General features: G+C 47.0%; 1 protein-coding gene across 7 annotated transcripts in view; it reads left to right on the top strand.

The window, feature by feature from the left end:
• Window positions 1-14,627, top strand: part of PPP4R3B (protein phosphatase 4 regulatory subunit 3B) — a 428,645-nt gene that overhangs the window by 137,560 nt on the left and 276,458 nt on the right. For all 7 annotated transcript variants that reach the window (XM_069234360.1, XM_069234358.1, XM_069234359.1 and 4 more), the window contains exon 7: window positions 1,904-2,020. In XM_069234360.1, coding sequence (XP_069090461.1) covers window positions 1,904-2,020 — 117 coding nt within the window. The remainder of the gene's footprint in view (window positions 1-1,903; window positions 2,021-14,627) is intronic.

Below are 14,627 nucleotides of genomic sequence, written 5' to 3'. Positions count from 1 at the left end.
ATGGAGTGTGTAGGGAACATCAGTGTGAAAGTGAATGCTTTGTTGCCTCCAACTGTAGGACCACATTTGGGAACAGTACCCTGAAGCCAACTAGGTGATCTTGTCCACACAAGGATATGCATATATGGATCTATTTGTCATGGCCCAGAACAGGAAATCTCCCCAGTTCCTTCTGAAACATGCCCTAGGGAATGTTTTCAGGGTCATCTTGCCTTATGGCCATATATTCACAGTTTCACCAACTCTGCTTCTGGCGAGGGTTCAGCATAAAGTTCAAGGGGATAGATTAAAGGTATTTCTAATCTCCTCAGATTGAGTGAGGAGGATCTGGCATGCCCAGATAGTGGAATTTCGTCTTTGGCTACATCAGGATACAGGATAAGAATGGCTCTAGCAGCAGGGCAGTCAGATCCTCAGCCCAGTCTTTAAATGATGCACCTGCATACGTGGAGATAGAGTGGTGCCCTTTAGCGTCCATTTGCCTGCCCGCTGAGATTGCAAAAGTCATTTTGGCTGCAGGTGAACCCACTACTAAATCAATTTTATTTGGTTGCTGGAAGAAATTTGTTCAGTGCTGTGAGTCCAAAGGAATGAATTATTTTCAGTCCCGCCTTTCTGACTTCCCGTAGTTCTCTCCGTCCCTTGGCAATGGAGACAGTTAAATCCTTTTTTTGTTGTCCAGTGCACTGTCATGTGCCACTTCATCCAGCTGTCCTTGTTAGATCACTACCAGCGTGTTTTCTAAAAGGTCTACTTTACTTTATTTCCCCCCACTCCGCTCAATGTGCTCAAGTTGAACTTGAATCTTATGTTGACTTTGTTCATGGCGTCCCGATATGAGCAGTTGCTCAGGTACTCAGTTCAACTTAGCACTGCATTTTTGGTGGCTAGAACTTAAGCCTATAGGCCCTCTAGGTTTGTCCATCTTTCACCATTTTCTGCCCCCATAAGCTGGTTCTTCATACCTGCCCATCTTTACTACCCCAGGTGGCATCTTCCTTTCACTTGGGCCAATCTGTTCACCCTTCCATTCTTTTTTCCTCCTCCTAGTTATACTAGAGAGGAGGAGCTATGAGGCTATACCTGAGGTGACATGTTTCTTAGCACATCAGCTTCATTTGAGATGAGTTGATTATCAGCTTTTTGTATGATTTGCAGGAGCAGCCAAAAATAACAGTGGTGTCTGAACACAATTTTTCTCAATAGATCATTAGTTTTATCAATATGTGCTATGCCTTAACCAAAAAAGATCACATTCTGCTATCCCATAGGTGCTTCCACTGCTCTTGTTGGAGGTGGTCCGATGGCTGATACCTCCTGGCTGCCACATGCTCATCCTTACATACTTTAGCCATTGATAATTACTATAGCCTCAACACATGTTAAGTGATTTATTTGTTGCAGCCATTGATACTTTCTTGGTTCCTCTCCATATGCTTTGACCAGTTTTGGAAAAAGTATCATGACCTGACGTCAGTGTGCAGATTGGCCCTAATAGAGATTCTTATTACAGCCTGTAGACGTATTCAAGACCAACAGTGCATGGTATGATTTGTGGGTGATGGAGAGCAATTGTTGGGGAAAGGTTTTCAAGAGAAGTCTTCACCTGGTCAGATATTCTTAAGGTGTGGATTGTACTCCGAGTTTATGTATTTACCTTGTAATATTGTTATTACAATGAACAACTCTCTTCTAGCTCTTTAGTTCTGTTTTCTTGAATCCTTCTTTTCTCCCAAGCTAAATAGAGATAATGATTTCTTCTATACCAAGCTGAATTATTTCAAATTAAAATGCTTACTATGTCTTTTCCAAATGTGTTTTAAGTTGCACTGATTGTCTAAGCTTATCCCTGAGAATTTCTAAAAACATTTTCACTTTTTATTTTTTCACTCTTCATCCTAAGGCTATGGACGATTTGCAGGTCCGATGTGCTGCAACAGATATATTTTCTTATCTGGTAGAATTTAGTCCATCAATGGTCAGAGACTTTGTCATGCAAGAAGCCCAACAAAGTGATGATGTAAGTATCATTTGCACTGTTTTGTTTATATATTCAAACTCCTCCTCCTTCTCTTTCATTAGATATATTTATATATATATATATATATATGTATATATATATATGTTCGATGGCATCTGTCGCTGTAGATACGCATGTTTTGCAATAGCTCGCCATCTGGTGTTGGGCCGGAGTGTTACAAGTTGTTTTTCTTCGAAGAAGTCTTTCAAGTCACGGGACCGAGTGACTCCTCCTTTTGTCTCCATTGCGCATGGGCGTCGACTCCATCTTCGATTGTTTTTTTTTTTCCGCCATCGGGTTCGGACGTGTTCCTGTCGCTCCGCGTTTCGGAACGGAAAAATTGCTAATTTCAGAAGATTTTCGTCGGTATTGTTGCGTTCGGGGTCGGCGTAGTTGGATTCAACACCGCGTCTAAGATCGAAGAGCTCCGGTGCCCTTCGGGGTAATTTTTTCGATCCCCCGTCGGGGCCTGGTCGGCCCGACCGCGTGCAGAAGAACGCCGATGGAACGGACCCCGTTCCGTTTCTGTCCCAAATGCCACAATAAATACCCCTATACAGACCAACACTTGGTCTGCAACCTGTGCCTGTCACCTGAGCACAGCGAAGACACCTGCGAGGCCTGTCGTGCGTTCCGGTCCCGAAAAACTCTCCGAGACCGTCGAGGCAGAAGACTTCAGATGGCGTCCGCGCCGACAGCCCACCGGGAGTTCGAGGAACAAGAAGAGGAGGGATCCTTTTCGATCCAAGAATCGGACTCCGAAGGATTCGACGATACACAAACCGTGAGTAGGACGTCGAAAACCACTCAAAAGAAGATTTACAAGGCCCAGGGGACGCCACTGCCATCAGGCCATGGCTCGACCCATAAATTCGGTGACCGACCGTCGGCACCGAAAAAGGCCCAAACAGTGCCGAGATCGTCCGACTCCGGTCGAGACACCGGCACGCAGCCTTCTCGGGACCGAGAAAGTGCTGGAGACAAGCATCGACACCGAGATACCGGTGTAGACACGGCTCGACGCCGAGACAGCGGCACCGAAGAAGATCGACGCCGAGAGGTTTCGGCCCCGAAAAAGAAAAAAGTCACCTCGGAGCCTAAAAAAGATGCAGACAGGGTTTCGGTGCCGAAACAAACTGCAACCGACCCAGTTTCAGGCTCTTATACAGAAGAGCACTCGCTAACCTCCCAAATGCAAAAGCATAGGTTTGAGGAAGAACTACACTCAACGGATGTAGACCATACGCAAAAGCGTATTTTCATACAGCAGGGGACAGGAAAAATAAGCACCCTTCCCCCTATTAGAAGAAAGTGAAGATTGGAGTTCCAAACTGAACAAACACCACAAACAAAAATGGTGAAAAAAGTTACCCCACCACCCTCTCCTCCACCTGTGATTAACGTCTCACCAGCACAAACTCCATCACATTCCCCAGCTCACACCACCATGAGCCAGGGTAACCAAGATCAAGACGCATGGGACTTATACGACGCCCCAGTGTCAGATAACAGTCCGGAGGCATACCCTACGAAGCCATCTCCACCAGAGGACAGCACTGCGTATTCTCAAGTGGTGGCTAGAGCAGCACAATTTCACAATGTAAGCCTCCACTCAGAACAGGTCGAGGATGACTTTTTATTCAACACACTCTCCTCCACCCACAGCTCCTACCAAAGCCTGCCTATGCTCCCTGGTATGCTCCGGCACCCAAAAGAAATCTTTAAGGAGCCGGTCAAAAGTAGGGCAATCACACCAAGAGTGGAAAAAAAGTATAAGGCGCCTCCTACAGACCCGGCTTTCATCACTACACAGCTGCCACCAGACTCTGTCGTTGTAGGAGCAGCTAGGAAAAGGGCCAACTCCCACACATCTGGAGATGCACCACCCCCAGATAAAGAAAGCCGCAAGTTCGATGCAGCTGGTAAGAGTCGCAGCACAAGCTGCAAACCAGTGGCGCATCGCTAACTCCCAGGCACTACTTGCGCGCTATGACAGAGCCCATTGGGATGAGATGCAACATCTCATTGACCATCTGCCCAAGGACCTACAAAATGGGGCAAAACAAGTGGTTGAGGAGGGACAGACCATTTCCAACAACCAAATCCGCTCCTCCATGGACGCTGCAGATACAGCTGCACGGACAATTAATACATCTGTAACTATCATAAGGCATGCATGGCTCCGAACGTCTGGATTTAAACCAGAGATTCAGCAAGCAGTTCTCAATATGCCTTTTAACGAAAAAGAACTGTTCGGTCCAGAAGTGGACACAGCGATTGAGAAACTAAAAAAAGACACGGACACTGCTAAAGCCATGGGCGCACTCTACTCCCCGCAGAGCAGAGGGAATTACAGCACATTCCATAAAACACCCTTTAGAGGGGGGTTTCGGGGTCAAAGCACACAAGCCAGCATCTCACAGGCAACACCGTCCAGTTACCAGGGACAGTACAGAGGAGGTTTTCGGGGACAATATAGAGGAGGGCAATTCCCTAGGAATAGAGGAAAATTTCAAAGCCCCAAAACCCCTACTACTAAGCAGTGACTCACATGTCACTCACCCCCTCCACACAACACCAGTGGGGGGAAGAATAAGTCATTATTACAAAGCATGGGAGGAAATCACTACAGACACTTGGGTTCTAGCAATTATCCAACATGGTTATTGCATAGAATTTCTACAATTCCCTCCAAACATACCACCAAAAGCACAAAATTTGACAAAACATCATTCCAATCTCCTGGAGATAGAAGTGCAGGCACTATTGCAAAAGAATGCAATCAAATTAGTGCCAAACACACAAATAAACACAGGAGTTTACTCACTGTACTTTCTGATACCAAAGAAGGACAAAACGCTGAGACCAATCCTAGACCTCAGAATAGTGAACACATTCATCAAATCAGACCACTTTCACATGGTCACACTACAAGAAGTATTACCATTGCTAAAACTACACGACTACATGTCAACTTTAGACCTCAAGGACGCGTATTTCCATATACCAATACGCCCATCGCACAGGAAATACCTAAGGTTTGTATTCAAAGGAATACCTTACCAATTCAAGGTACTGCCTTTCGGATTAACAACCGCACCAAGAGTCTTTACCAAATGTCTAGCGGTAGTCGCTGCACACATCAGAAGGCAGCAAATACATGTGTTCCCATATCTAGACGACTGGCTAATCAAGGCCCATTCATTAATAGAGTGCTCAAATCACACAAATCAGATCATACAAACCCTCTTCAAACTAGGGTTCACCGTCAACTTCACGAAATCCAACATTCTGCTGTGCAAGGTACAACAATACCTAGGAGCCATAATAGACACAACAAAAGGAGTAGCCACTCCAAGTCCCCAAAGAATTCAAAATGTCAACACCATCATACAACGCATGTATCCAACACAAAAGATACAAGCAAAGATGATATTACAACTCCTAGGCATGATGTCTTCATGCATAGCCATTGTCCCAAACGCAAGACTGCACATGAGGCCCTTACAACAGTGCCTAGCATCACAGTGGTCTCAAGCACAGGGTCATCTTCTAGATCTGGTGTTAATAGACCGCCAAACTTACCTCTCGCTTCTGTGGTGGAACAACATAAATTTAAACAAGGGGCGGCCTTTCCAAGACCCAGTGCCACAATACGTAATAACAGATGCTTCCATGACAGGGTGGGGCGCACACCTCGATCAACACAGCATCCAAGGACAATGGAACGTACATCAAACAAAACTGCATATAAATCACCTAGAACTACTAGCAGTTTTTCAAGCACTAAAAGCTTTCCAACCAATAATAGTTCACAAATACATTCTCGTCAAGACAGACAACATGACAACAATGTATTATCTAAACAAGCAAGGGGGGACACACTCCACGCAGTTAAGCCTGCTAGCACAAAAAAATTGGCGTTGGGCAATTCACAACCAAATTCGCCTAATAGCACAATTTATACCAGGGATCCAAAATCAACTCGCAGACAACCTCTCTCAAGATCACCAACAGGTCCACGAATGGGAAATTCACCCCCAAATTCTGAACACCTATTTCAAACTCTGGGGAACACCTCAAATAGACTTGTTTGCGACGAAGGAGAACGCAAAATGCCAAAACTTCGCATCCAGATACCCACACAAACAGTCCCTAGGCAATGCCCTATGGATGAACTGGTCAGGGATATTTGCTTACGCTTTTCCTCCTCTCCCTCTCCTTCCTTACCTGGTAAACAAACTCAGTCAAAACAAACTCAAACTCATATTGATAGCACCAACTTGGGCAAGGCAACCCTGGTACACAACGCTGCTAGACCTATCAGTAGTACCCTACATCAAATTGCCCAACAGGCCAGATCTGTTGACACAACACAACCAAAAGATCAGACACCCAGATCCAGCATCGCTGAATCTAGCAATCTGGCTCCTGAGATCCTAGAATTCGGGCACTTACAACTTACCCAAGAATGTATGGAAGTCATAAAGCAAGCCAGAAGGCCATCCACCAGGCACTGCTATGCAAGTAAATGGAAGAGGTTTGTTTGCTACTGCCATATTAATCAAATACAACCTTTACACACAACTCCAGAACATGTAGTGGGCTACTTGCTTCACTTACAAAAATCTAACCTGGCTTTCTCTTCCATTAAAATACACCTTGCAGCAATATCTGCATACCTGCAGACTACCTATTCAACTTCCCTATATAAGATACCAGTCATTAAAGCATTCATGGAGGGCCTTAGGAGAATTATACCACCAAGAACACCACCTGTTCCTTCATGGAACCTAAATGTTGTCCTAACTAGACTTATGGGTCCACCTTTTGAACCCATGCACTCCTGCGAAATACAGTTCCTAACCTGGAAGGTTGCATTTCTCATCGCCATTACTTCCCTAAGAAGAGTAAGCGAGATTCAGGCGTTTACAATACAAGAACCTTTTATACAACTACACAAGAATAAGGTTGTCCTAAGGACTAATCCTAAATTTTTGCCAAGTTATTTCACCGTTCCATCTAAATCAAACAGTGGAACTTCCAGTGTTCTTTCCACAGCCAGATACCGTAGCTGAAAGGGCACTACATACATTAGATGTCAAAAGAGCATTAATGTATTACATTGACAGAACAAAGAACATCAGAAAGACTAAACAACTATTTATTGCATTTCAAAAACCTCATGCAGGAAACCCAATATCAAAACAAGGTATAGCCAGATGGATAGTTAAATGCATCCAAATCTGCTACCTTAAAGCTAAACGACAGCTGCCCATTACACCAAGGGCACACTCAACCAGAAAGAAGGGTGCTACCATGGCCTTTCTAGGAAACATCCCAATGCAAGAAATATGTAAGGCAGCCACATGGTCTACGCCTCACACATTCACCAAGCACTACTGTGTAGATGTGTTATCCGCACAACAAGCCACAGTAGGTCAAGCCGTATTAAGAACATTATTTCAAACTACTTCCACTCCTACAGGCTGAGCCACCGCTTTTGGGGAGATAACTGCTTACTAGTCTATGCAAAACATGCGTATCTACAGCGACAGATGCCATCGAACTGAAAATGTCACTTACCCAGTGTACATCTGTTCGTGGCATCAGTCGCTGTAGATTCGCATGTGCCCACCCGCCTCCCCGGGAGCCTGTAGCAGTTTGGAAGTTACCTTCAACTATTTGTATATGTATCATCTCAACCTTAAATAGGTACATACTTAGTCACTCCATTGCATGGGCACTATTACTACAATTCAACTCCTACCTCACCCTCTGCGGGGAAAAACAATTGAAGATGGAGTCGACGCCCATGCGCAATGGAGACAAAAGGAGGAGTCACTCGGTCCCGTGACTCGAAAGACTTCTTCGAAGAAAAACAACTTGTAACACTCCGGCCCAACACCAGATGGCGAGCTATTGCAAAACATGCGAATCTACAGCGACTGATGCCACGAACAGATGTACACTGGGTAAGTGACATTTTCAATATGACAGACTATCTTGGTGTACATGTGTAAGGAAATGCCTCCTTGGCATGGTTGCCCCCTGACTTTTTGCCTTTGCTGATGCTATGTTTACAATTGAAAGTGTGCTGAGGCCTGCTAACCAGGCCCCAGCACCAGTGTTCTTTCCCTAACCTGTACTTTTGTATCCACAATTGGCAGACCCTGGCATCCAGATAAGTCCCTTGTAACTGGTACCTCTAGTACCAAGGGCCCTGATGCCAAGGAAGGTCTCTAAGGGCTGCAGCATGTCTTATGCCACCCTGGAGACCTCTCACTCAGCACAGACACACTGCTTACCAGCTTGTGTGTGCTAGTGAGGACAAAACGAGTAAGTCGACATGGCACTCCCCTCAGGGTGCCATGCCAGCCTCTCACTGCCTAGGCAGTATAGGTAAGACACCCCTCTAGCAGGCCTTACAGCCCTAAGGCAGGGTGCACTATACCATAGGTGAGGGTACCAGTGCATGAGCATGGTACCCCTACAGTGTCTAAGCAAAACCTTAGACATTGTAAGTGCAGGGTAGCCATAAGAGTATATGGTCTGGGAGTCTGTCAAACACGAACTCCACAGCACCATAATGGCTACACTGAAAACTGGGAAGTTTGGTATCAAACTTCTCAGCACAATAAATGCACACTGATGCCAGTGTACATTTTATTGTAAAATACACCCCAGAGGGCACCTTAGAGGTGCCCCCTGAACCTTAACCGACTATCTGTGTAGGCTGACTAGTTTTAGCAGCCTGCCACAAACCGAGACATGTTGCTGGCCCCATGGGGAGAGTGCCTTTGTCACTCTGAGGCCAGTAACAAAGCCTGCACTGGGTGGAGATGCTAACACCTCTCCCAGGCAGGAATTGTCACACCTGGCGGTGAGCCTCAAAGGCTCACCTCCTTTGTGCCAACCCAGCAGGACACTCCAGCTAGTGGAGTTGCCCGCCCCCTCCGGCCAGGCCCCACTTTTGGCGGCAAGGCCGGAGAAAATAATGAGAATAACAAGGAGGAGTCACTGGCCAGTCAGGACAGCCCCTAAGGTGTCCTGAGCTGAGGTGACTCTAACTTTTAGAAATCCTCCATCTTGCAGATGGAGGATTCCCCCAATAGGGTTAGGATTGTGACCCCCTCCCCTTGGGAGGAGGCACAAAGAGGGTGTACCCACCCTCAGGGCTAGTAGCCATTGGCTACTAACCCCCCAGACCTAAACACGCCCTTAAATTTAGTATTTAAGGGCTACCCTGAACCCTAGAAAATTAGATTCCTGCAACAAGAAGAAGGACTGCCCAGCTGAAAACCCCTGCAGCGGAAGACCAGAAGACGACAACTGCCTTGGCTCCAGAAACTCACCGGCCTGTCTCCTGCCTTCCAAAGATCCTGCTCCAGCGACGCCTTCCGAAGGGACCAGCGACCTCGACATCCTCTGAGGACTGCCCCTGCTTCGAAAAGACAAGAAACTCCCGAGGACAGCGGACCTGCTCCAAGAAAAGCTGCAACTTTGTTTCCAGCAGCTTTAAAGAACCCTGCCAGCTCCCCGCAAGAAGCGTGAGACTTGCAACACTGCACCCGGCGACCCCGACTCGGCTGGTGGAGACCCGACACCTCAGGAGGGACCCCAGGACTACTCTGATACTGTGAGTACCAAAACCTGTCCCCCCTGAGCCCCCACAGCGCCGCCTGCAGAGGGAATCCCGAGGCTTCCCCTGACCGCGACTCTTTGAACCTAAAGTCCCGACGCCTGGGAGAGACCCTGCACCCGCAGCCCCCAGGACCTGAAGGACCGGACTTTCACTGGAGAAGTGACCCCCAGGAGTCCCTCTCCCTTGCCCAAGAGGAGGTTTCCCCGAGGAATCCCCCCCTTGCCTGCCTGCAGCGCTGAAGAGATCCCGAGATCTCTCATAGACTAACATTGCGAACCCGACGCTTGTTTCTGCACTGCACCCGGCCGCCCCCGCGCCGCTGAGGGTGAAATTTCTGTGTGGGCTTGTGTCCCCCCCGGTGCCCTACAAAACCCCCCTGGTCTGCCCTCCGAAGACGCGGGTACTTACCTGCAAGCAGACCGGAACCGGGGCACCCCCTTCTCTCCATTCTAGCCTATGTGTTTTGGGCACCACTTTGAACTCTGCACCTGACCGGCCCTGAGCTGCTGGTGTGGTGACTTTGGGGTTGCTCTGAACCCCCAACGGTGGGCTACCTTGGACCAAGAACTGAACCCTGTAAGTGTCTTACTTACCTGGTAAAACTAATCAAAACTTACCTCCCCTAGGAACTGTGAAAATTGCACTAAGTGTCCACTTTTAAAACAGCTATTTGTCAATAACTTGAAAAGTATACATGCAATTTTGATGATTTGAAGTTCCTAAAGTACTTACCTGCAATACCTTTCGAATGAGATATTACATGTAGAATTTGAACCTGTGGTTCTTAAAATAAACTAAGAAAAGATATTTTTCTATATAAAAACCTATTGGCTGGATTTATCTCTGAGTGTGTGTACCTCATTTATTGTCTATGTGTATGTACAACAAATGCTTAACACTACTCCTTGGATAAGCCTACTGCTCGACCACACTACCACAAAATAGAGCATTAGTATTATCTATTTTTACCACTATTTTACCTCTAAGGGGAACCCTTGGACTCTGTGCATGCTATTCCTTACTTTGAAATAGCACATACAGAGCCAACTTCCTACATTGGTGGATCAGCGGTGGGGTACAAGACTTTGCATTTGCTGGACTACTCAGCCAATACCTGATCACACGACAAATTCCAAAATTGTCATTAGAAATTGATTTTTGCAATTTGAAAAGTTTTCTAAATTCTTAAAAGACCTGCTAGGGCCTTGTGTTAGATCCTGTTTAGCATTTCTTTTAGAGTTTAAAAGTTTGTAAAAGTTTGAATTAGATTCTAGAACCAGTTTTAGTTTCTTAAAAAGTATTCCAACTTTTAGAAGCATAATGTCTAGCACAGATGTGAATGTGGTGGAACTCGACACCACACCTTACCTCCATCTACAGATGAGAGAGCTAAGGTCACTCTGTAAACTAAAGAAAATAGCAATGGGCCCCAAACCTACCAAAGTACAGCTCCAGGAGCTTTTGGCAGAGTTTGAAAAGGCCAACCCCTCTGAGGATGGCAACTCAGAGGATGAAGATAGTGACTTGGAGGGAAATTCCCCCCCTCCAGTCCTACTTAGGGAGAGCAGGGCTTCTCAAGCCCTGACTCCACAAATAATAGTCAGGGATGCTGGTTCCCTCACAGGAGGGACCAACAACTCTGAAATCACTGAGGATAACTCCAGTGAAGAGGACATCCAGTTAGCCAGGATGGCCAAAAGGTTGGCTTTGGAAAGACAGATCCTAGCCATAGAGAGGGAAAGACAAGAGATGGGCCTAGGACCCATCAATGGTGGCAGCAACATAAATAGGGTCAGAGATTCTCCTGACATGTTGAAAATCCCTAAAGGGATTGTAACTAAATATGAAGATGGTGATGACATCACCAAATGGTTCACAGCTTTTGAGAGGGCTTGTGTAACCAGAAAAGTGAACAGATCTCACTGGGGTGCTCTCCTTTGGGAAATGTTCACAGGAAAGTGTAGGGATAGACTCCTCACACTCTCTGGACAAGATGCAGAATCTTATGACCTCATGAAGGGTACCCTGATTGAGGGCTTTGGATTCTCCACTGAGGAGTACAGGATTAGGTTCAGGGGGGCTCAAAAATCCTCGAGCCAGACCTGGGTTGACTTTGTTGACTACTCAGTGAAAACACTAGATGGTTGGATTCAAGGCAGTGGTGTAAGTAATTATGATGGGCTGTACAATTTATTTGTGAAAGAACACCTGTTAAGTAATTGTTTCAATGATAAACTGCATCAGCATCTGGTAGACCTAGGACCAATTTCTCCCCAAGAATTGGGAAAGAAGGCGGACCATTGGGTCAAGACAAGGGTGTCCAAGACTTCAACAGGGGGTGACCAAAAGAAAGGGGTCACAAAGACTCCCCAGGGGAAGGGTGATGAGACAACCAAAACTAAAAATAGTAAAGAGTCTTCTACAGGCCCCCAAAAACCTGCACAGGAGGGTGGGCCCAGAGCCTCTTCACAGAACAATGGGTACAAGGGTAAAAACTTTGATCCCAAAAAGGCCTGGTGTCATAGCTGTAAACAGCATGGACACCAAACTGGAGACAAGGCCTGTCCCAAGAAAGGTTCCACTCCAAACTCCCATCCAGGTAACACTGGTATGGCTAGTCTCCAAGTGGGATCAACAGTGTGCCCAGAGCAAATCAGGGTCCACACTGAAGCTACTCTAGTTTCTGAGGGTGGGGTGGATTTAGCCACACTAGCTGTCTGGCCGCCTAACATGCAAAAATACAGACAGCAACTCTTAATTAATGGGACTAGAATAGAGGGCCTGAGGGATACAGGTGCCAGTGTCACCATGGTGACAGAGAAACTGGTTTCCCCTGGCCAATACCTGACTGGAAAAACTTACACAGTCACCAACGCTGACAATCAGAGAAAAGTACATCCCATGGCAATGGTTACTTTAGAATGGGGAGGGGTCAATGGCCTGAAACAGGTGGTGGTCTCCTCAAATATCCCAGTGGACTGTCTGCTTGGAAATGACCTGGAGTCCTCAGCATGGGCTGAGGTAGAGCTAAAAACCCATGCAGCCATGCTGGGTATCCCTGAACTGGTGTGTGTGAAAACAAGAGCACAGTGCAAGGCACAGGGTGAACAAGTAGAGCTGGAGTCTGGAAAAATGGCCCAGCCTACCAAGAGAACAGGAAAGTCAGTTGGGAAACCAACTGCAACTCAGCAAAAGAAAGGGAACCTCTCTTCTCAGGAAGAAGTTCTGCCCTCTGAGGGAACTGAGCCTTTGGAGCTTGAACCTTATCAGGTTGAGCTCTTAGGCCCAGGGGGACCCTCAAGGGAAGAGCTGTGTAAGGGACAAGAAACCTGTCCCTCTCTTGAAGGCCTTAGGCAGCAAGCTGCTGAAGAGTCCAAAGGCAAGAAAAATGGAACGCATAGGGTCTATTGGGAAGGTGGGCTCCTGTACACTGAGGCCAGAGACCCCAAACCTGGTGCCACTAGGAGAGTGGTAGTGCCTCAGCTGTTCAGAGAGTTCATCCTAACATTGGCCCATGACATTCCCCTTGCTGGACATTTGGGACAAACCAAGACGTGGGAGAGGTTAGTCAACCACTTCTACTGGCCCAATATGTCCAACATGGTTAAGGAGTTTTGCCTCTCCTGCCCCACCTGTCAAGCCAGTGGTAAGACAGGTGGGCATCCAAAGGCCCCCCTCATTCCACTTCCAGTGGTGGGGGTGCCCTTTGAAAGAGTGGGTGTGGACATAGTTGGTCCACTGGAACCTCCCACAGCCTCAGGAAATATGTATATCCTGGTAGTAGTGGATCATGCTACCAGGTATCCTGAAGCTATTCCCCTTAGGTCGACTACTGCCCCTGCAGTAGCCAAGGCCCTCATTGGTATCTTTACCAGAGTGGGTTTCCCTAAGGAGGTGGTGTCTGACAGAGGTACCAACTTCATGTCAGCATACCTAAAGCACATGTGGAATGAGTGTGGAGTGACTTATAAATTCACTACACCATACCATCCACAAACTAATGGCTTGGTTGAGAGATTCAACAAGACATTAAAGGGCATGATCATGGGGCTCCCAGAAAAACTCAAAAGGAGATGGGATGTCCTCCTGCCATGTCTGCTTTTCGCTTACAGGGAGGTACCACAGAAGGGAGTAGGGTTCTCACCCTTTGAACTTCTGTTTGGTCATCCTGTAAGGGGACCACTTGCCCTTGTTAAAGAAGGCTGGGAGAGACCTCTCCATGAGCCTAAACAGGACATAGTGGACTATGTACTTGGCCTTCGCTCTAGAATGGCAGAGTACATGGAAAAGGCAACCAAAAACCTTGAGGCCAGCCAACAACTCCAGAAGTTTTGGTATGACCAAAAGGCTGCACTGGTTGAGTTCCAACCAGGGCAGAAAGTCTGGGTTCTGGAGCCTGTGGCTCCCAGGGCACTCCAGGACAAGTGGAGTGGCCCTTACCCAGTACTAGAGAGGAAGAGTCAGGTCACCTACTTGGTGGACCTGGGCACAAGCAGGAGCCCCAAGAGGGTGATCCATGTAAACCGCCTTAAACTCTTCCACGACAGGGCTGATGTCAATCTGTTGATGGTAACAGATGAGGATCAGGAGGCAGAGAGTGAACCTCTCCCTGATCTTCTGTCATCAGACCCAAAAGATGGTACAGTAGATGGAGTGATCTACTCAGACACCCTCTCTGGCCAACAGCAAGCTGATTGTAGGAGAGTCCTACAACAGTTTCCTGAACTCTTCTCCTTAACCCCTGGTCAGACACACCTGTGTACCCATGATGTGGACACAGGAGACAGCATGCCTGTCAAGAACAAAATCTTTAGACAGTCTGACCATGTTAAGGAAAGCATCAAGGTGGAAGTCCACAAGATGCTGGAATTGGGAGTCATTGAGCGCTCTGACAGCCCCTGGGCTAGCCCAGTGGTCTTAGTCCCCAAACCTCACACCACAGATGGAAAGAAAGAGATGAGG

Source organism: Pleurodeles waltl, chromosome 5 (genome assembly GCF_031143425.1).
Source record: "Pleurodeles waltl isolate 20211129_DDA chromosome 5, aPleWal1.hap1.20221129, whole genome shotgun sequence".
Classification (NCBI taxonomy): domain Eukaryota; kingdom Metazoa; phylum Chordata; class Amphibia; order Caudata; family Salamandridae; genus Pleurodeles; species Pleurodeles waltl.
Note: the sequence above shows the minus strand (reverse complement) of the source record. Positions and strands in the feature narration are given on the sequence as shown.